We start from the raw sequence: 20,387 nt of genomic DNA, 5'->3' as shown, positions 1-20,387 counted from the left end.
TAAGTTTAAATTCCTATTCTGAACACTATCTGTTTCCAAATTCGAAAAATATTGTATTTTAAATCTCAACTCTTGAATCCGCCTACACGTAAACAGCGAGTAGAATTTGACATTTCACTAAATTGTGCACGCGATTCCATATCCGCTTTTTGCGATTCACTAAAGTCAATCTTCCAGGTTGATCTTATTCGTTTGTTGCGATTCAGCAAATTAGGATTGCCATATCCCTTCTGTTGTAAAACCCTGCATTGCTTCATTCGCTGATAAGCATCTTCATGATAAGCGTGTGTGTGTGTGCACGCTTGCATACCTTCATCAAGGGGCGGATGATGACCTCCAGGGCGTGTGATCTAACAATTTCAACCCCGTAGGTAACTACGAGGACTATAACAGCCAAACACCATTCGAAGTGTCTGATCGGTAGTGAATATAGTCTGCATGATCATGCTCATGTGTACGTCGTACAACAAACTATCAATTCCATCGGGGTACGTGAACAAACGGCGTCTCATTTGCGTACTCTTATCACCTTGACCGTAAGGCCCAGCAACTTGGAATGAAAGGCAACACCTTTCGATCGTCGACACGATCATGGGCATCGTGTTAGCTCCATTCTCTTACCCTACTCCGAAGTAAAGACCTGTTCCAGCCAGGTCTGTTGTGACAGACGACTCAAAAACTGACACAATTCATGCAGCCTTACAACGGTTGTTCCGAACCGTGAAGAAAACAGGTGTCTTAAAATTCATTCCCCTCACAACACATTGGGAAATGCACAATACAAACCGAGTGCGATAACCGCTCATACGCATCGATGGAAATTGATAGCTTCTTAGACGGATTCAGGGATTATTTGACCGTGAGTCAAGAAGTTTACCGAGATAGCTTAACCTGTTTTACCCAACTATTGACCAAGGACATCCAAAGTATAGTCTCTCGCTTCTTTGCGAGCGGGTGGTTGTGATATACCACAAGCAGAAACTGACTTTGGTCCGCTACCTGCATGTTTTGCAGGCAATTGCGGTAGATACTGCAAAGCATTCAAGAAGAAACTACCGAAACGAGTTGCGGCAATGGCGAACTTGCGTGTAACATGCACCACGCCAATTCGTTAGACCAACCAAGGGTAGATAAACCGATTGCTTTCGATTTTCAAGGGAATTATGTTCGCAAACGCGATAAAACTGTAACGAGTGTTGCAACGTTACGCAATAAGATTATTAAACAACTGGTGTTGGATTTACTGCTTATCAGGGAAAGCATAGAAAATACGGCATTATTTAAACTGAAGATCTTATTTTTTCGTGTGAACACTCACACCGTATGACATATGAGGCTTAGAGCAAAGATCTTAAAAATCTTACAAATATCCAAAATCATGAAATTGGGTTCACACTATTTATGCAAATTATGTTTAGATATAAAATTTTATGAAAGATCGAAATTCAGCTTCATTTACATTATAAAAAATTGAATAAATTCGAAGGTTAATTGAGAAATCTCGTATTAATAAATTAATCCTACTCGATGAAGAGTCTTCTAACAGATCCGTCATTTTTGTATAGTAAAATGTCTCTAAAAAGACCCACAAAAAATAAAAATAATATTAAATTGTATGTGAAACATTTGGCCAATGAATAGCAAAGCAAACAAAACCCCTCGCGTACGATACAATCAACTGAATAAAATTTCCCCCAAGGGAGAAATTTCCCACTCGCAAACCGAACGATCAAAATAAGACAAATAATTGCAGGTGCAACGTTCAGCGCATCGTTACCGGGCAATATTTGGCACGGGGTAATTAAAATAAATTTTTTGCACGTAACAAAAACAAACCATCAACCCCTTCCACAATCGATCGTTAGTGGATGAATGGTGGTAATGGTCGAATAGAAATGGCCCCAATTTAACGCAAAGTTACAACCATCAACACAACCCACCACGGGTGAGGAGAATTGTTTTCTCAGTTTTCTCACACGAAAACGTTTCCTTTGGAAAGGGGGAATTGAAAAAACACATCTTATTACACCCGGTACCGGAAATGCGATGACGAGTGGAGCGGACTGTCTAGGCTCGGAAGAGCTCGTGTATGCTGTCACCAATGGGTAAATGGATGGCTTTAATAGACCTAAAAAAGCAACCTAAAGAATTCGGCTCACACTATTAATCCTAACAACCCGCTGTGCCGTGCCGGAGTCACATTGAAGAAATCTTGCGCGAGCATAGAGGAAATATGGAGGAGCATGAAATTAGCTAAAGGGAGAAACTCCCAATTTTTCCCCCCGAAATCGATTCGAGCAGCACCAATAAGTAGGTCCCCATGTACTTAATGGCAAACCTTTTTCCTCAGCATCTTTACCGAAACCCGTACACCCCAGCCGGGCGAGTTCTTCCATCATCACAGGGCATTAAAATAGGAACGTTTCTAGCAAAAACCTCCAACATTCCATTCGGCGGTCAACTCCATTCCGGTAGGCCGTTAACGAGCGTCAATTAAAGGCAGATCCGGCCAGCCAAATAGACTCGATAGAAACGAAAGGCGATGAACAAAACAGCACCGAAATTCGTATGCATTTGAGGAGCGAACTCGGAAAAAAGGCAAAACTAGCATTCCACCCTATGCGAGCAATAGTGCAGTAACCAACAACTAGACAGCTCATCCCGGGGCAGTAAGTGCCAAACGCCGTGCTCACGGAAAGTGGAGTAAGAATGGGGTTTGCACAAGTCGGTCAGTCGTTAAAACGGCGGCTGACGACGGAAGGGCACCGAAAAAACCATCAATTTTAAGAAGTGGAAACAGCGAGCAGACAAACAGCACACAGCCAAGTGCGTGTACGCGGTGTGCACGGATGAGGGTTCATCCCTTGGGTTGTCTTGGTGGTGGCGCCTTGGCCGAGTTTGGGTCATAGGTGCACTAGCGGCCGCCAGAAGCATGCGTACCCCGGAAGGGAAGTGGCGAAAGGAGAGAAAATTGGGTTTTAGGTCTAATTTCGTTTCGTCGGCTACGGGGTAAAGGGCCCGATGAATCTTTCCCACTTTACGCGTGTACATTAGGCTTTGGCGAAGTGCACACCCGCGAGTGGTTGGACTTTTCCTTCATTTCCTTTTCGCATTATATTGCGGGGTATGAGTTTAACCCTTCGGGGTCGAGTATTTTATAAGGTATTGAGTTTGAAATTCTGCAACTTTATTTTTAACTTTAAAATTTCCTTCCCGTTATAAGTCGTTACAATGTTATCCATTTCTCATGTTTGAACATAATCCGACGAATGGCGATAGGAAAATTATCGTAGATTAAGGGAAAAATATCTTTTCGTTCTAACTTCTACTGTGCGGTCTTCTCGATGTCCGCCAATCAGCATGTTGTCGTTGCTGTCAGCGGTGTCTCGCAACATCTAAAGAATCCACCAAAGAAATTGCCCAATTTAGGCAAAAAAAAAATAATTTTTGTCGCCGGAAAATGGCAGCATAAACATATTATTTTTAAATTATAATTATTTTTAAATTAAAAAATTAAATATAACACATGTGAAATGTTTATCATAAAATTGCATATTAAATATCACATTACCTTCACGAAAAATAATCTGCACGTTCAATAACAATGAAGGGTTTCGTGTAGAGTCATGAATCTTCCTCAACTGTTGGCCACCATCTTAGCGCCTGTACTTACGACTTTTATCTTTATGCACTATCGCAAAACCGGAGGGGCAAAAAAAAACCCGTAACTCGAGAAGAGAAAAGAATAGCTGAAGCACATCCGAACAACCTTTTCACCGATCGGCGGGTTGCAGCTGTATGAGAAAGATCACGATCACCAGGCACAGCATGGCATACAATGTGTACCGACGGTGTACTTGTGCACCAGGCAAGCGAAGGTGAGAAAGTCCACAAGATCATTGCCATTTGAGGGCAATTATCACATTGCAGCTGGATAAGATGCTTTCGCCACGCTTTGATTTACCTTCCACACTTAAAGACTTTCCATTTTAGCAGATAATTCCTTCACCACCCTGTGTTTGTTTTGTAGGTGCAAAAACATGGCAGTTTCAGTTTCATGGTATCAACAACAAAAAATCAGCATCTATTGGAGACAGAAAAAACGACCGCCACAATGTAATATCCAATAGCTGGAACATATTTAAGGGGGATGAACGAAAAAAAGTTAAACAAAACCGAGCGCTCTTGCGAATCTCGCGACAAGTGTTCGTAACGGATCGCTAAACGGCATTCGAATTCGCATTGCCCAAAACATAAACATACGACGACGATGACGACGATCGTCAAAGTCGTCCAAAGTCACTGAAATCGGAAGCCAACCAAACCTGCGTAACGTTCCTGCTTTGACATGCTTTGTGCAAATGAAGGGTACAGCAATTGTGCCCCAAACATTTAACATCGGCATACAGAAGAATTAGGGTTTTAAATAAAACAACATGCTTTATAAAACAAAAAAACAAAACACATATGCACATTATTGTAGTATAATGTCCCGGTGGGTAAAACGACACCCACAAGCCATTATGGGTTGTCATAAAGTTGGGGATGTAAAAAAACACACACACACACACATACACTTGCATACAAACACGTGAGCAACGTCAGCAGCGAGACACATAAAATTAGGGACAAAACTTCATCAATCAACTGCCATCGTGCTGACGTGGTTCGCTTTTTTTCTGTTGGTTGTGTTTAATGATCGCCAATGGGGAGCAAAGTACAGGGCGGTGATGGGTAGTTTGAGTGCGGATAGGGCTTTGTTTTGCACCTGCCGGGAACGGGGAGTGGACGAAAGGTTTAAAGAAAGGTAGAGATGATGGAAGGCTTTATTCGCGTTCGTATTTTACCCCCCACTTACCACCACACACATACGCGCCGAACATGGAATAAATGTTTGTATCTTTATGCTCTAGTTGTTGACAGTAAATGTGGAGCAGCGAAGGGTGCAGAAAAGTGTGTCTGCTGGCGGTGGAGTTTTTTTTTTTTAATTTACATTCACCCCTAATAAAACAACCAAAACTAACATTTGCATCAATTGCAGAAAGATGATACGCGTAATGATGCATTTAGGTGTTTTTGGGTGATTTGTCCGAAATTTTTGTATTTACCGCTACTGAATTCGTCACCGTTACGGCGAAAAATAGGTCAACAATAGGTGTCAGCTTAAACATTTTTTGTTGTTTTGAGCATCAACATCTATGACAAAATTCACCAACCTAATTCGATGAAATGGTTGATAAATTATAACCATAATAATACAAATGACTCATAATGTAGTACAGCAATTGAGTCCCACCGACATCAGGACAGTCCCACCGACAAAGCAGAAAACTAAGCGTTTTGGAAGAAAAATGATAAACCAACCGGTGGAATTGAATGAGCTGATGAATTGTACATATTCCAAAATAGCTCATAATGTACTGCACCAATTGAATCCCACCGAGATCCGAATTTAAAAAATAAATGGTTTAGTGTTGGAGGATTTTTGTGATTCAATGTTTGCAATTGTTTTTCATGGTACGAATATCAATTTTAATACGAACTATTAGTTATATAAATATTTAAAAAATTATTTCATTTATCAAATTTTGTTGATATATTTGCCAGGCTTTTAAACGAGGGAATCGCAATCAATCTAACGATTTCTCACTGATGCTGAATTCCTTAAAAAATAATCCCTAAACATAAAACGACTTCAAGTACCGTCTATGCGCGTGATTCATCAAAAGAACTGAGCTCGGTCGGGGAGCTTCTAAACTTACTGTGGCCCATGGCTTTTTTTAACTAATTGAATCTCCATTATGAAGTCGACATCATACAGTAACACCACCACATCACCCAGTTGCACACACAGCTGTGCGGGGCTAATGAACCTTTCCCTAGAGCGATGGGAGCACAAAAAGGGCCGCGTCCTACGGTGCGATCCGTCTATCTTTCATTCTCCCGCTTTATCTATCTCTATCGCCCGCTCCTCTATCACTTCAAAGTGTGCTCCAGTTTACTGCTGGATTGTTTATTGCCATGTCTCTAAGACGAGCCGGCGCTGGCCGCTAGGGGCCTCATCGCCGACCGATCACCGCACCAATCAAAACGGACACACCATCACACCGGTAAAACCTGCTTCCACTTCCACTACGGGTGGCGGGCCCTTTTGTGGTTGTTGTTTCATCGGATCTCGGATCTGCGACAGATGGATGGATTGCCATTTCCTGTCTTTCGGCGAGTCGCTGATGATGATGGTGCAGATGCACGCAGGACAGTGTGTTAAAGCTGACATAAGCGCACACACACATTCCTTGGCTGTTTTTTTCTCGAACAAGTCAATGAGAGAGTGGAATGAAAATTTGCCATGAGAAAATTGCATCATCGAAAACGGTCGTCTATTTCATGTTTCTTCCCGTCTGCGCGACAGCAAAGATGGAAAACCGCATCGAGATTGTTATGGCTTGTGACAAGTGTCGCCAGATTGATGCTCTCCTCCGCCCATGCACCCAGAATGCAACCCTCGGCGGAATGTACGAATCCCTCGTGATGTTTGTGTTTGTGTGCGAGTGTTTGAAAAAGGCAAGCGGCACGATCTATCACATCATCGTCTATTTTCGATACTCACGATCGAGAGAAAGGCGGATATGCACGGGGGCAGCGATATATCTCGGGGATGGGATGTGAGTTGTGACGTTTTGTCGTTTTGGTAAACACGCTAAATAAATCCAACCGCTTCGCTTTCCCGATCAATCTTCCTTCACGTCATGCACTTGCGAAGGGACGGTCGAAACGGTCGCTCACAGTGGTGCTCACCGTTCAAGTGCCCCGAACGAACAAGTCACCGTCAAGGGATGGGCGGATGATAGTATTTTTCGACAATTTTCTCGAATCTTGCAGCCCAATACATGCACACCGCCGACAGCACCACCATTACCGTGTGTCTGATGGATCGGTAGGGTATTCGCAATCGCAATCTGCGTGACGTCAATTTCAAGGCCTTCCTCGCACCAGCAACCCTACGGTGAACCTGGACGAGTTTGTGAGCACATCCTCCCCAATGCAAATCGACTGCCCGGTCTAGATGGAGTATAATCGGTCTCATCCTGTGGTTGTGTCTCGTCATCTCGTCAAGTGTTTGGAAGCCGTGTCCCCCGTCAGTTCGCTCTCCGAGCACACAAATCCATGCGAAACCTCTGTGGTCATGAGAGTCTATACACAGTCAGAGTTGTTCGTCCGGTTGGGTGGCCCGCAATTTTTGCACTGGTAGATTTGTACGCAAAACACACTTCCTTCAAATGTGTGATCTTGTTAATGCTCCATGAAATTTTAACAATCTTACTCGATTCATAAACTCGCAGCCACTGCATGCGTTCGGATATGAAACAGTTTTCCTGCCGTCGATTATCTTTGCTGTAGCGTTTTATAGGGTGTATCAAATGAAACATTCTTTGACTGGGTACGATGAAGATTTGGTAACCTTTTAAGGTGATAAGCACCGTCACACAATATACCTGTTGGTCAAATGTTTGCAATATACCTGTTGGTCTAATCGAAAAGTTTGTAGTACAAAGATAAGATATCAGCAAATGCCGCTTGCTATGGACATTGAACAATTCCAACAAACATTTTTTTTATGGTCAGCAGGTTTGATGTATTTATCAATTGTGTTTTGTAGAAGTGTTTGTATTGTATGAAGCACAAACTATGAATATTAAGAACATTAGAATATAAAATTAAAATCTATTATTCATATGGATATAATCAGCCACGAATGGACCTTGCATAATTTTATGGAGTGTAAAGACAAATCTCTCCAACAGCAAGAATGCTCATTCCAATCACCAAGAATGTCCCGTTATTACAAAAGGTTCAGTCATAACGCACGGTGCGAATGGCATTTTAAGCGTGTTCGAAAGCTCCGGGAAGAATGAAACGGAAAAGAAAGCGCAACGAGTTCTTCACCAGCTCTGGGGTGGGTTAGTGAAAACGATCGAAAATGGTGTTTTCGCTGCCCAATATCGTCACATTTCATCACCGCACCCTTCCGCACCCGCTGGCTGTTTTTGCTTCACCGAAATGTCGAGACATCCGGGAACCGAGACCCGTTTGCCCGTACCATATTTCCGCATTTTCACACTCGGCACGTCGAATCCGGAAAGGAAAAATCGATAATAGAACCCTCGGCGTGGGGTTCCAAACAGTCTCGTGCCTCTTTTTCCTTTAATTCCGCTGTTCCGCTACCTCCTGTCTCATTCCTCCGGTCGGAAAACATTCTACCAGCAAATTACATTCATCCAACACATGGAACAGTGGGGCTCGTCGGTTTATTTCGCCCTTTTCTATCTCACAAAGATGAGTTGCCTTTGGTTCAACCACACGAAACATGCGAGCTTGGCGTACGGCGTGCGAGTTCAGTGAGAAGTTTTTGATTGGAAGCTCAGAAACAGCAGTAATCAACCGTGCTCTGTAAACGATTCAGCGGACAAGTGTGCACCGGCGTACATTTTCCCGTTTTTCATTCTCCACTCACTCACACACGCATAAGCACGCTCATCAGCAGTAGACACATTTTCCAGATTCCGGCACGAAAGCCGGCGATGGTTGGATGGTTTTTTTATGCTGCCTATGCCGCCGATAGGATAGAAATATTCTCTCACCCAGCAAAAAACAGCAACAACAACCGCGAAAGAACATCGCGAGAAGAGGCGCATCGCATCGCACGCACTATTTATAATTAGAATTCCCCGTTACTGAGGGATCGCCGGAGGACTACGCCCCAAAATAAAACACCGCTTTTATAGAATCGCCGTAAACTTAAAACGGTGCGTGCAATGGCTGGGGCCGGAGCGGGTTTGGAGCGAATGTTGCTGGCCTTTCTTCGGCGTTTTTCTTTTCTTGTCTCCTGTTTTACCGGACCAGCAACTGTTCGGAAGGAAAATTCTATCGCGCGAGAGTTGTAGCACGATAAGCTTCCCGGGTGCTGATGATCAATTTTCGAATAGTTTCGAAAATTTATCTCCTTTGCGTTATTTCACGCTCGTCTATCTCGTCCAGTTATCCCCTCCCTTTTCCATGTCGCTGTTTACCAGGTTGTGTCCCTGCGTCCCTTCTCTCGCACAAAGGCACGTGCAATGGTAGACACGTTGGCTGAAAACTCGCAATCGTTCCGATCTCGGTGGAGTGGCAATGTGCGCACTTGCCCACAGGACTTTCGCATTTTCTTCATATTATTCTACGCAGTTTTCTTACCGGAACGTTTCATGTCTAACCATCGTTTTATGTGACCTTTTCGTTCGACATTTTAAAAACGTGCGATAAATGACTTGACATCGCGGAGAAGGGTAGACAATTTGGATGTTTCACCTACAAGATAAAACTGTTAGCTATTAATTGCTTCAAAAAACTTATTACAAGCAAAAGTATACTCTACCGCACGGCACCACATAATTCCTTGCTTTTCATCATCTTGTTGGTTGCAATGTTTGTACCATTAACAGCAGCAAGAACATTTTCACACATTTTTCCATCGCCTCAATATTTTCCACCTACACGCACACTACCAACCATGAAAACTTTTGTAGTGGTGTGTGTGTATTGGTGCCATTTCATTTCCCCCTTCGAAATCGTACCGTGGGCACAGGTTTTTATCCTTCGGATGACCGTTTTCCATCCCTCAGATTCGTTTTTTTTTTTGTTTTCTTTATTACACATGAACCACCCTCCACCTTCTTTAGCACACACACACAGACATCCATGCAAGGCCCCTTTTGACGGACGACACTTTTCTTTCATTCCTTTTACTTGGCACTTTTCCCGCAGTTCTATCCCGGTTTTCGCCCTTAAAATCTAACCCAACCCCCACAAACACACTTACCCATGTTGTTTGATGATTTCGATTTTTCCTCCTATTCTCTTTCCTGCTGACTTTCGGGATTTTGTTCTATGGTGGATGAGGGCCTTTTTCACTCTCCCCCTTTCGACTTGCCGGGAATTACGTTCCGGAGTAGAAGGGATTTTCTTACGGAGCCACCCGTTTATGCTGGATCACGGGCAAGGATTATTGCCCCGGCTGTTTCGATTAACACCTCTTGCTGTTTGGGTTAGGTTTTCTGCCAAACGATTTAACCTTTTTAATGCCTGCTAGATGATGGGAGAAGAAAACTAAATTTCAAAACTCTTTGCACTTTTTTTCTGTTTTCTTCCGGAGACAGCGACAACAAACGGATGCTTTGCTATCCTTGTTCGGCACGGTGTACAGACACACGAATCTTTCTGCACTTGCTATTTGCGTGAAGCTTTTGAAAAGTATAAAAAACTTGCACTTGTAAGACTTTTTACAGCTATTTTCCTTCGCCTTCCTGCTGTTGGCCGGGGTTTCTTCAATAAGCGATACGCGAAAAAAGCACACACCAAGCAAGGAACATCTCTCGCTACTTTGCGCACACCAATTGTCGGCGCATCCCGTACACAAGCACGCACACTTACACGCAATGCCGCACCGCCACCGAGAACATACACACACACTCGGTAGGGGAAAGGAAAATTGGCCAAATTTTCCTCACCGTTTCCCGGCGATGGTAACTAATCCGGATGTAGAAATTCTTGCTCTCGACGCTGCTCTCGACGAGATAAATTAAACTCCGTTACAATTGACAAGGGTTTCTTCGCGATGATGACACCGCTCTACAACACACCCGGGAAGGGGGGTTTTAAACCAATTCAGAGAAAATTAAAACTCCCAGCGCAAAGCCACAAACAAACACCACATTCAATCAATGAACCACGGGGTCGGTGTGGATAATTTGGGAAGAAAACACAATTACCGTTAAACACTTGCCCCTTGCTTCTGACCAATGCACACAATTACACGCGACGGAATACACTGAAGACGACCGACAAAAGACGATTTCTTTGAAACTTGCTAGCGAGCGCACTTCCCGTACCGCCTGCAACGAACCACACACAAAACAATTCTGTTGATTTTCAAGCCCAGCACGAAACTGCTCGGATAATTGGCCGATGATACATTGGGCCGACGGTACGCACTTGCTGTCAAAAGAACATTTGCTTCATTGCCAAATGGAGAGAAAGGCTTTAAAATTTGTTTAAAAAAAAACTAAAATATGACAATAATTGCAATAAAGCGATGATCTTTCACTGTAAACTTTAATCCAATTGCCATGTTAATTTAGAATAAACGAAATGAAAACACGGATTTAGTACAGGAAAGCACCCCGAATCTATACTCAACCAGACAAATGACATCTGCGAAAGGCTGAATCTTGAAATATTTCAGTGTATCGGAACTATTTCATTAAATTCCTTTTTAAGTGCAATACATTGCAATGTGCTTCGATATGTCTTCAAAATATTTTTTCAAAATTATTGTATTACTGTGCTAAACCAAATTTCTAACTTCTTTTCCGTATTTGCTTGAAATCAATAATCACGCAAAAGTTAGCTTGGTCTGTACTAAAACTTCCACATCCGCCCAAATGTCACCCTAGTCCGCCTATTTGCGTTGTTCTCTGGAAATCGATCCAACTAGCAGGTCTTTCCAATCCTGTCAGCCGACGCAAGAGGTGAGTTTCTCTTCACAGCTCATGGAGCTAACTAGTAAAATGGAGATAAAGTCGTATCAATTCAAGCTCCTTGCTCTTGAGAAATGTAGACCCCCTGTGCAATGATTCTATTCAAGAACTAGTTTGGTGTAAGCTTTTTTAATGTGAATGTAGTGTCTACTGCACAACATTTGCCTGCTGCGCTCCACACGTGGAACCGACATACGCCATCTTTGATGCGGGGTGGTGTATCCGTACAGCAAATATTTGCCTAGTGAAAAAATATAATCTAACTTCGTGTATTTGGTTTTGAAATTGCAGAAGCTACTATCATGGATTCGTCGCACCTTAACTGGTTGATCATACGCGATCATCATGCGTATTTGATGAAGCAGAAGAACATCAAGAAGCCGTTCAGCACGGTAAGTTTCTCGCCTGGAACCGGTTGTATACACTTTAAGTGAAAACATCTGCACAACTAACGCCGCATGTGCACGATCGAGCTCTGGCTGCCGTGCTTGTGAATCTCTTCGAATGATGATTTTTTCACCAAGATCTCTGAAACTCATTGGCTTGAGTAGATGTAGCCTTTTTTGCTACTACTGATGTAAACGAAGAGAAAATAAGGATGCACTTCCTTGTTGAAGCACGTGGTACGGCATAGAGCCATAGTGTGGAAGATGTTTATACTTGAACACAAATACACGACGTTAATATGATGTTAATGTAGGTTCTCACTCTCACCAGAACCACCCAACTTCTTTGTAGGAGCCCGGCAACCTGACCAACTTGAGCTCGTACCGTTACAGTGGGCTGGTCCACAACAAGACCATCACCATTACGCCGGCTGAGAAGAAGGGTGTCAACTTCGTGTACAAGCGCGCCAAGAAGGCTGTAAGTATACTTTTTTGATCCCTCTAGAGAAGAACGTTTAGTTTGAATTACCTTTTATATTTTCCGTGAGGAAATGGTTTTGCAGAATAACATGACGACTACGTCCACTACCCAACGCTGATTAAATATAATCGCATTACATTCAGTCAACAGCAGTTGTCCTTCCAAGATGCTTTTTACTAAAGTTCACACATGTGTTCCTTGTATTTTTTATTTTTACAGCACAAGCCGGCGAAGGCACTAGTTAAGGTGACCTTTAAGGAGGGACCGCGTCGTACGCTGAAGAAGATTAAGAACACCATCAAGGCCAACAAGTACCGAACGGACCTGCGACAGGCCGCTCTTCGTCGTGCCAGTGCTATCTTTCGTTCGCAACGGCCCAAAAAGACCAAGAAGGGTAAGGCTGGAGCTGTTCCGGCCGCCGCTGCTGCCGCCACCGGAGCTACCGCTGCGGCCCCCAAGAAGGCCGAGTAAGCACCGGGGACGACTCTTGTTCTGTGAGAGCATTGAGGAAGATGTTCTAACTGGGAAGTGAATAAAATTAAAAAAAATCAAACAAATTTCTGCGTATTGGTCCATTATTTTCCAAAGAGAAACATGCGCAAATAATAGATGCGATGCTAGGTTATTTTAAAATCTACAGTTCGCAGAAGAACGAAATGCATGACTCGATAATACGTCTGGGTCTTGTTCCATTTTTGCAAGGGACGGAAGGTTACAACGGAACAACTTTTAAAATGACGAATAAACTAAACCAAATCATATAGTCGCAATTTTCGTTTATTTATACCTTGTTTGTTTCTTACCTAACTGATTCTTTTTATTATAAAATACGAAAGAAAACGTACAAAATCTATCGCTGACTCGTGTCGCGGGGCCGATACGGAATTCCACGATTCTTCATTTCCCTGATTATGCTGTTGGGAAGCTTTCCGGATACAGATATTGCGTAGATTCCTTTTGTGAAGCGACCTAAAATGCATTGAATTTATTTTATTGTTACTTTACTGTTGAACCGCATCATCTCGCTCCCGGGTACATACTTAATCGTTGCCACTTGCAAACCCAGCTATCGTCCGGAGTCATAACCGCAATCATTCTACAAAACGAGAAGAGCGTTGGTAAATGAAGACTCTTTAGTTAAAAACTAATTTTCTCACCCATCGAAATTGTTGCTGGTACAATCGTAAACCTGTTCCCGGTTATTTTTCATTCGTAGGAAATCCTCACAGTTATCACAGCCGTCCGTTTCGAACTGATCGAATGACTGCAAAGAGCATAAACCGATGTTTAATTACGGCTTAAACGTGTGAAATGTATCCCATCTGTTGACTTACCTTTATCAATGAACACACCAAGCACGCTCGCAACGCCCGCAAATCTTTTGGGATTGAATCAAAAGCCATTATTTTCTTTTTTCAAAACAAAACTCCAGGAACAGTGCAGCCAAAAGTGTACCACGGCGTCTTTCCCGTTTTGCAACGCTGTTGTTTATGTTGTCAATGCTGCTCTTTGACGTTTAGCCGTTTCGTTGACTTTTGGCTGACGTATGTCATTGGATGGGGTTTCTTCATGACGCCGGGCAGCGTAAACAAATTGTTCTTATCTTCACCGAAAATGATCGACATTGGCCGCTGTTATTACACTACGATTCACTCGCAAACACTTTCCAACGATGGTCGCTTCCTGTTTTGTGGTAGCAACTTTGGTGAAATATTTGTATTTAGGTAAGGATTTTTTTTTATAGCATTCTGCCTTACAAACTCACTCACGTCAATTGTATGCTTGCTTGCAGTGTGGAACGAATAACGTCTAGCAATGGCACGGATGCATCGCCGATGGAACTGGACAAACTACCCACCATACCCATACAGACACTTACCGTAACGGACCGTTGTCCGATATATAGCTTGTCGTTCCACAAGGATTTTTTGATCGTTGGATTAAACGGGGAAATATGCGGCTACCAGTGGTCCAGCAAATCGGGTTCTATTGGAAAGAAGGGCTGGACAGTGAAATTGCCCGCACCACGTGAGAGTGCAGATATGAGCGAGGTAAACTATATGTGGTTGAACGGACACGACGATATATTGTACGCTGGTTGTGGCGATAATGTATTGTACGGAATTTCGCTCGAGGATGGAAAAGTCTGCCGCGAGTTTCACGGTCATACGGACTACATTCACTGCGTAACGGGAAGGTAAGATTTTTATGGTTTTGTTTTGTAAGGTTTTGTAACTGTTTCCCGTACAATCCTCAAATCCTTTTTTGTCTTTTTAGTGCCAGCAAGTTGGCAACAGCTTCCGAGGATGGGTCGATAATGTTGTGGGACAAACGGCAAAAGGCGTCCTACGCAAAAATTGAACCCCACAAGAAACCAATTTTGCAACGTCCCGAATTCGGCCCCTGGCAAGGTACAGTTTCCATGACGGAGGATTGGCTTATATGTGGCGGAGGGCCCCGATTTTCTCTGTGGCATTTGCGATCACTCGATTGTACGGCCGACTTTGACTTTCCTGAGCGCGTGCACGTTTCCGGGTTTGTCGATGATCTTATCTACGTCGGTGGTGACTGTCGGAAGTTTTATCAGTACAACTTTAACGGTGACGTAGCGGCCGAAATCCCGACATCAGGTTCATCCGTCTATAGCGTAGCGCTGCAGACGGAACCGTACCGATTTCTTTCGATTGCCGGTGCTTCAGCACAAGTAGACGTTTGTACGAACTTTTCCTATCGCGACATTATTTTAAACACCTATGTAAAACCTTGAAAAGCATGCATCCGTTCATGTGCTCAATTGAATCTGTTTATTTTCAAAAGAAAAGCGCAAAATGTACAAAACACGTTTTACATTGCGTGTTACGGGAGACTAAATAAACTAAACGAAAAACGCCACTCGATACCATTGGTCTGTTATGTTGGTTGGGAAGCAATGAGTGTGTATGAATTGACTTCTATTTACACTGCGCAGTAGAGCGGCACGCTGCAAAGGTGCTTCACTAGGCTCCAGTTTAACTAATATCCATGTATCGAGAATTATTCGTGGGCCTGGGTCGAACTATCAGCTTGCCCGTCTCGTCGCATGACATGTTGAACTCTGCCAGCACATTTCTTGTGCGCGATGTTATTATTTGCGGTGCAATAACTAGTTTATGAATCCCAAACACGAAGAGGATCACTGGAAAGAAAGTATGGATGATTAGGGGATATAGGGACATCTCATGAAAAATTTCGTTGGTACGAAAATACAGACATAGGATGATGGTTGATATCGTGAAAATTGAATGATTCAGCAACGATTCCATTAACGGCACGATCGAGGTCCGTGGATCCGTTAGCCAGTAAAATGCACCGACGAAAGTGACCAACGCAGTTATGCCGAGCAGCACTGAAAAGAAGATCAAAGAACGTATTCTCCGATTGTACCATCCGATTGCAAACGGATAAATAAACTAATGCTTACGTCTCCATCGTAATGTCGGTGGCTGCAGGCAGGCTATCACTTCGGTCAGTCTTCTCTCAAATGCTTTCAAATCTGTGGGGATTTAAGAGGGAGAAAATAAACGCGAATTAGCAACACAACTCCTGCGACTTCAATCGTTTCCAAACTCACCCTCACAAGCCGACGTTTCCGAGGGAGACATTTTGGGGCGATTACGGCGAGCAATTGTGAATCGATGACTAATACCTTACGGTACACACTATCTTACACTTAAACAGATATACTTCTCAGCCTGGCTGGATTCTTTTTAAGCACACGGCATATTTCTAGAGCAGAAGATTCACCTTTTTTCTACAACTACAAGCGATGCGAATGTTGATGCAAAAAGATGCGTGCGAGCAGGAAAAAATAAACACACTTTGACAGTGGGAAGTTTCTATCTACCGGTCATCGAATATAATACTGTGAAGGAAATAGTCGGTTATTAAAAGCAAAACGTTTCCTATTTTAAAGAGCTGTCTAATCGAATAGCTCTACTGCCTATTTGGGATGAATATTTTATTTTATAATTAAATTTTAAGTTCCTTTTGCTTCAACTTCTACGGATCCTTGTTGACAGCTGGAAATTGTCAAAACACCGTCTTCCCAGCTGCTGTCAAATGAGCAGAACCAGCAGAAAATTAAAATTTGCTTGCATTTCCATAATCTCTGTTTGCGATTGTTAAGAAAAAGTATTTCGTTGTGTATCGCAAACCTGTTGTCATGTCCGTTTATTGAACAGTAAAACAACCCATCTGCCTTTGCTGGCTGCGTACACCTTAACTGCGAACAAGAAATGTACACACTGTGGAAATTACTGATTGCTCTGTTCCGTGAGTATGCAAGCGAAACAAAATCGATCCCGTCTAGTTTTCTGACTGTGTTTTAATTAAATTAAACTGTCGCGTACACTTTTCTCTGTGATGTTTTCAGTTTGCATCACATTGGTCAACAGTTCCCGAGTGCTAGAATTAAGCGATCGGTTTTTGGACGTTCGGAATGAAGGCCAATGGTTTGTGATGTTTTATGCGCCTTGGTGCGCCCACTGCAAAAAACTCGAACCGGTGTGGGCACTCGTCGCTCAGGCCTTGTACAATACGAACATCCGTGTGGGACGTGTTGATTGTACGCGGTTTACGGCCGTAGCGCAGCATTTTAAAGTTAATGCATACCCGACGATAATATTGTGAGTAAATGTTCCCTTTATCGCGATCGCGATAACAGAGCCACACCCAATCTCAGAAGACAGAAAAAAACCTTTTTTATTTCCCTTTATACTTTTTCAGCGTCAAAGGACCTTACGATTATGTATACAATGGGGAGCGTTCCAAGGAGGAATTGATTCACTTCGTTAACCGGATGTCCGGTCCACCGGTGCAGCTAGTTACGCGGGCGGACAGTATCGACATACTGAAGTCGAACAATCCTATCTTCTTCACGTACGTCGGTAAGCAGTCTGGGTTGCTTTGGGACGTGTTTTACAGTGCGGCAGAATCGTACCAAGCGCATGGCTATTTCTATGCCACTTCGGTCGAAATCGCTAAGCGACATTTTGATGTCGATACCGTCCCATCGGCACTGGTGTACAAGGAACGCAGTCACTATTATTTCCCTTACTCGGACAACTTCGAGCGGATTGAACCGGCCCACTTGAACGAAACACTGTTCCGGTGGGTGAATGAAGAGCGTTTTGCTACCTTCCCGAAGGTAACGCGCAGTAACATTCATCATCTAGTGCAAACCCAGAAATACCTCGTACTGGCAGTGGTAGAAGAAAACAAGCTCAGTGAAATAGCGGCCCACGAGCAGGAGTTCCGCGACATGGTGGAGATTTTCGTGCACAAAAACAAGCACAAATATCATGGTCGGTTCCAGTTCGGCTGGGTCGGTACCCCGGAACTGGCGCGCTCGATTGCGATGGATAGTTTGCCGACGCCCCACCTGTTGGTGCTGAATGCTTCTACCAATGAGCATCACATCCCCGAGGACGATCCACTGCAGCTGACACCGGAAGCGATCGAAATCTTCCTCGACAGCATCCACAACCAGACGGCACCAACGTTCGGAGGCAATTCGCTACCGGTTCGTATTTACCGTGCGTGGTTCGAGGCTAAGACTTCGCTGTACGAGATGTGGATCGGTAATCCGGTACTTACGACGGTGTTGTTTGGTCTTCCGCTCGGCTTCCTATCGTTGATTATGTACTCCATCTGCTGTGCCGATATTCTCGATGCGGAAGAAGAGGACGAAGGTGCTGAACAGCGACATGAGAAAAAGGAGTAAGATGCAAGAAGCAATTCTCTTTTGCCGCATATTCCATGACAGTGTGGCCTGACTCTTCACAGTTATTATATTTTCAACCTTATAGTCATGGATCTTGCACTGCTTTCAACAGCCACAACAAATCAGGAAATCTTTGTAGTCGTAACTCGAGTTTATTATGGCTGCTAAGAACAGTACAAGATCCATGACGGCTCGGTTGGACATACAATTACTACAAATCGACCGTCACTACAGCAAGGACTCCTGGAGGCGAACGTTAAACGGAGGACACTTTTCCCTGGCGGGAAAGCCTGCTCACACACCTTCTCTAGTCATACTATTTTGATTTTTTCGATATAATTAATAACTGTCCATTCCGGCGGCTCGTTGGCATTTGGCCGTGATTTGCATGATGTGTCGCCAATGACTTACTACAAGTTAGGTAACAAGTAATAGGATCATTTTAGAAAATTTTTAAAAACCCCAACTAACTAAGCCCACATAGTTCGGCGGGTGTTTCGTACGTGTTTATGTGTGCGTGTGTGTGTGTATCCGATGTCTGTTTAGAATGTTCTCTTTTTAGCAACGAATGAATCAGAAGAGAAACTCATAATTTTTACCCAAAATTTTGCGTCGAGCTGAGATGGTTGTTATTGCCGTTTATTGAGTTGCGTGATGACATGTGAGCTGTGCTGGGTTGTAATATCGGTGTTCCAACAACTTGTCCCCATTTTTTAGTTTCAGTAAGCTAAGCGACGAAAAGCCTTTCAACGCGAGCAAACAGAAGATATTAAATACCATAATCATCATCCTCCTCGTCGGAATCTAATGCAGCCCGCCTTCGGTCAAACTTGACCGTCGAGTTGCTCCGAGGCATTTGCTTATTGAGGTTTTCGAGTAACTTCACAAGGCTCGCATCATCTAGCTTGTCGCCGAACTGGCCCATTTGTGCCATACGAATGATATTGGCCTCCACAATTTGTGCCTTTTCCGGTTTGCTTAACTTGAGCGTGTTTAGCCGGGCACGTGCATCCTGATCTAGCAGCTGGGCCAGCATCGAGTTCTTCATCTCTTCTTGCGCCTGCCGTTGTTCCTGCATGGCCTTTTGTTGGTCCGGATTAGAGCCCTGTGTATGGGAGAGGCCTTATTAGATAGTTGTTTCCAGCGATATTTTTATAATTTCGCAACTTTCATTCATGTTGCTACAACTGATTCACTAAATATAGACACATTTCGACGCAGATTGTATGTTGTAGGCAGTGAGCAATCATTTTCCGGCGATGAGCGAATGCTTGATGCGTACCTGCATTTGTTGCAGCCTCTGTTGCCGGATCGCCTCAAGTTCTGGATCAGCCATGGCGCTTATTTATCTCTGCAATATCACTCCCCGAAGAATATTGAATATCACACTTTCATGCAAAATGCGGAGGATTATATTCGAGGCAAAACAAATCTTTTTCTGCCTTTCTTGTGTTCCACCGGGTTTGACATTTGATATGACAGGTAGGACAGTATGGCACAGGGCGGTTCGTTTGTGCAGATGTGTATTACGACCATTATTATGGAAAATTCTTGTTTAATACATTGATGAACATTAAATAATGTTTAATCAAGAACTCTTCTTCACAGAAAAAATTTAAAAATGCAACGCAAAATAATTAGCTTTCGTGCTCGCAAACGAAAACCTATCCGACAGTGGTGCTATCAAATTTAAAAAAATGGCTACATGGAAATGAGCACCATGGCCACACCTGCTCAATGTATATTGTTAGCATTCTGCGTTCCTGGAATTCGTTTCATACGCCGTCTGTGCGTTTACAATCCCGCGCGAGTTCAGTTCTCTCGCATCGCCCGCTTCTCGACGTTCGCTGCGCTGCGGCTCGTGGGGGGTTTGTTGCTGCCAGGAAAAATATCGCATCCCCCAATGCTGTTTATGTGTAGTGCGCATCCCAATCCAACCCTTAACGTGCCCACTAGTGACCCACTTGTCGTGTGTTGTGAATTGTGAGTATTTTTGTGAACCGAATCGGTTACCTATCCCGTTTCGTGTCTTCGGAAATTGGGGCACACATCCCACCCAGAGTGGGAGCGGGAGGAAAATAATACAACGTATGCATGCACACGCCGCATACCAAGAGTGGCGTTCGCAAGCAAGTGGTGTGAGTGAAAACGTGTTGCGGGCAGGCCTTGTTTCACCCTATACA

General features: G+C 43.6%; 6 protein-coding genes across 7 annotated transcripts; 3 read left to right on the top strand and 3 right to left on the bottom strand.

The window, feature by feature from the left end:
• Nucleotides 1–11,491: 11,491 nt before the first annotated feature.
• LOC128712220 (60S ribosomal protein L28) lies at nt 11,492–12,914 on the top strand. Of its 2 annotated transcripts, XM_053807115.1 has the most exons (4): nt 11,492–11,567; nt 11,868–11,968; nt 12,315–12,440; nt 12,663–12,914. In XM_053807115.1, the coding sequence occupies exons 2-4, from the start codon at nt 11,879–11,881 to the stop codon at nt 12,912–12,914; spliced, it is 468 nt and encodes a 155-aa protein (XP_053663090.1). In that variant the 5' UTR covers nt 11,492–11,567; nt 11,868–11,878. The 2 variants fall into 2 exon arrangements, 1 of the variants encoding a protein (XP_053663090.1); XR_008409909.1 differs by lacking the exons at nt 11,492–11,567; nt 12,663–12,914 and having other exon boundaries at nt 11,875–11,968; nt 12,294–12,434.
• A 379-nt stretch (nt 12,915–13,293) lies between these two features.
• LOC128712217 (transcription elongation factor SPT4) lies at nt 13,294–13,846 on the bottom strand. Its single transcript, XM_053807113.1, has 4 exons — nt 13,778–13,846; nt 13,601–13,707; nt 13,484–13,539; nt 13,294–13,412 (listed from the first exon to the last, which is right to left on the bottom strand). The coding sequence occupies exons 1-4, from the start codon at nt 13,844–13,846 to the stop codon at nt 13,294–13,296; spliced, it is 351 nt and encodes a 116-aa protein (XP_053663088.1).
• A 211-nt stretch (nt 13,847–14,057) lies between these two features.
• On the top strand, nt 14,058–15,210 carry LOC128712215 (THO complex subunit 6). Its single transcript, XM_053807111.1, has 3 exons — nt 14,058–14,167; nt 14,236–14,640; nt 14,721–15,210. The coding sequence occupies exons 1-3, from the start codon at nt 14,058–14,060 to the stop codon at nt 15,208–15,210; spliced, it is 1,005 nt and encodes a 334-aa protein (XP_053663086.1).
• A 241-nt stretch (nt 15,211–15,451) lies between these two features.
• LOC128712216 (nuclear envelope phosphatase-regulatory subunit 1 homolog) lies at nt 15,452–16,084 on the bottom strand. The gene is made up of 4 exons (XM_053807112.1): nt 16,054–16,084; nt 15,904–15,975; nt 15,694–15,828; nt 15,452–15,618 (listed from the first exon to the last, which is right to left on the bottom strand). The coding sequence occupies exons 1-4, from the start codon at nt 16,082–16,084 to the stop codon at nt 15,452–15,454; spliced, it is 405 nt and encodes a 134-aa protein (XP_053663087.1).
• A 633-nt stretch (nt 16,085–16,717) lies between these two features.
• On the top strand, nt 16,718–18,204 carry LOC128713697 (protein disulfide-isomerase TMX3). Its single transcript, XM_053808560.1, has 3 exons — nt 16,718–16,754; nt 16,855–17,107; nt 17,208–18,204. Exons 1-3 carry the CDS (start codon nt 16,718–16,720, stop codon nt 18,202–18,204), a joined length of 1,287 nt encoding a protein of 428 aa, XP_053664535.1.
• Nucleotides 18,205–18,973: 769 nt separating this feature from the next.
• LOC128713556 (programmed cell death protein 5) lies at nt 18,974–19,540 on the bottom strand. Its single transcript, XM_053808417.1, has 2 exons — nt 19,487–19,540; nt 18,974–19,309 (listed from the first exon to the last, which is right to left on the bottom strand). Exons 1-2 carry the CDS (start codon nt 19,538–19,540, stop codon nt 18,974–18,976), a joined length of 390 nt encoding a protein of 129 aa, XP_053664392.1.
• Nucleotides 19,541–20,387: the final 847 nt, after the last annotated feature.

This window comes from Anopheles marshallii, chromosome 3 (genome assembly GCF_943734725.1).
Source record: "Anopheles marshallii chromosome 3, idAnoMarsDA_429_01, whole genome shotgun sequence".
Taxonomy (NCBI): domain Eukaryota; kingdom Metazoa; phylum Arthropoda; class Insecta; order Diptera; family Culicidae; genus Anopheles; species Anopheles marshallii.
This window is presented reverse-complemented; position numbering and strand designations above follow the sequence as displayed.

Coding starts and splice junctions, on each gene's coding strand:
- LOC128713697 (XM_053808560.1), top strand. CDS start 16,718: ATGTACACACTGTGGAAATTACTGATTGCTCTGTTCC. Junction 16,755..16,854: donor ATTACTGATTGCTCTGTTCC/GTGAGTATGCAA, acceptor TGATGTTTTCAG/TTTGCATCACATTGGTCAAC. Junction 17,108..17,207: donor GCATACCCGACGATAATATT/GTGAGTAAATGT, acceptor ATACTTTTTCAG/CGTCAAAGGACCTTACGATT.
- LOC128712217 (XM_053807113.1), bottom strand. CDS start 13,846: ATGGCTTTTGATTCAATCCCAAAAGATTTGCGGGCGTTGCGAGCGTGC. Junction 13,708..13,777: donor TGGTGTGTTCATTGATAAAG/GTAAGTCAACAG, acceptor TGCTCTTTGCAG/TCATTCGATCAGTTCGAAAC. Junction 13,413..13,483: donor TTGCAAGTGGCAACGATTAA/GTATGTACCCGG, acceptor AATGCATTTTAG/GTCGCTTCACAAAAGGAATC.
- LOC128712216 (XM_053807112.1), bottom strand. CDS start 16,084: ATGTCTCCCTCGGAAACGTCGGCTTGTGAGG. Junction 15,976..16,053: donor GGAAACGTCGGCTTGTGAGG/GTGAGTTTGGAA, acceptor AAATCCCCACAG/ATTTGAAAGCATTTGAGAGA. Junction 15,829..15,903: donor ACCGACATTACGATGGAGAC/GTAAGCATTAGT, acceptor TCTTCTTTTCAG/TGCTGCTCGGCATAACTGCG.
- LOC128712215 (XM_053807111.1), top strand. CDS start 14,058: ATGATCGACATTGGCCGCTGTTATTACACTACGATTCACTCGCAAACA. Junction 14,168..14,235: donor GGTGAAATATTTGTATTTAG/GTAAGGATTTTT, acceptor GCTTGCTTGCAG/TGTGGAACGAATAACGTCTA. Junction 14,641..14,720: donor ATTCACTGCGTAACGGGAAG/GTAAGATTTTTA, acceptor TTGTCTTTTTAG/TGCCAGCAAGTTGGCAACAG.
- LOC128713556 (XM_053808417.1), bottom strand. CDS start 19,540: ATGGCTGATCCAGAACTTGAGGCGATCCGGCAACAGAGGCTGCAACAA. Junction 19,310..19,486: donor AGAGGCTGCAACAAATGCAG/GTACGCATCAAG, acceptor TCCCATACACAG/GGCTCTAATCCGGACCAACA.
- LOC128712220 (XM_053807115.1), top strand. CDS start 11,879: ATGGATTCGTCGCACCTTAACTGGTTGATCATACGCGATCATCATGCG. Junction 11,969..12,314: donor TCAAGAAGCCGTTCAGCACG/GTAAGTTTCTCG, acceptor ACTTCTTTGTAG/GAGCCCGGCAACCTGACCAA. Junction 12,441..12,662: donor ACAAGCGCGCCAAGAAGGCT/GTAAGTATACTT, acceptor TTATTTTTACAG/CACAAGCCGGCGAAGGCACT.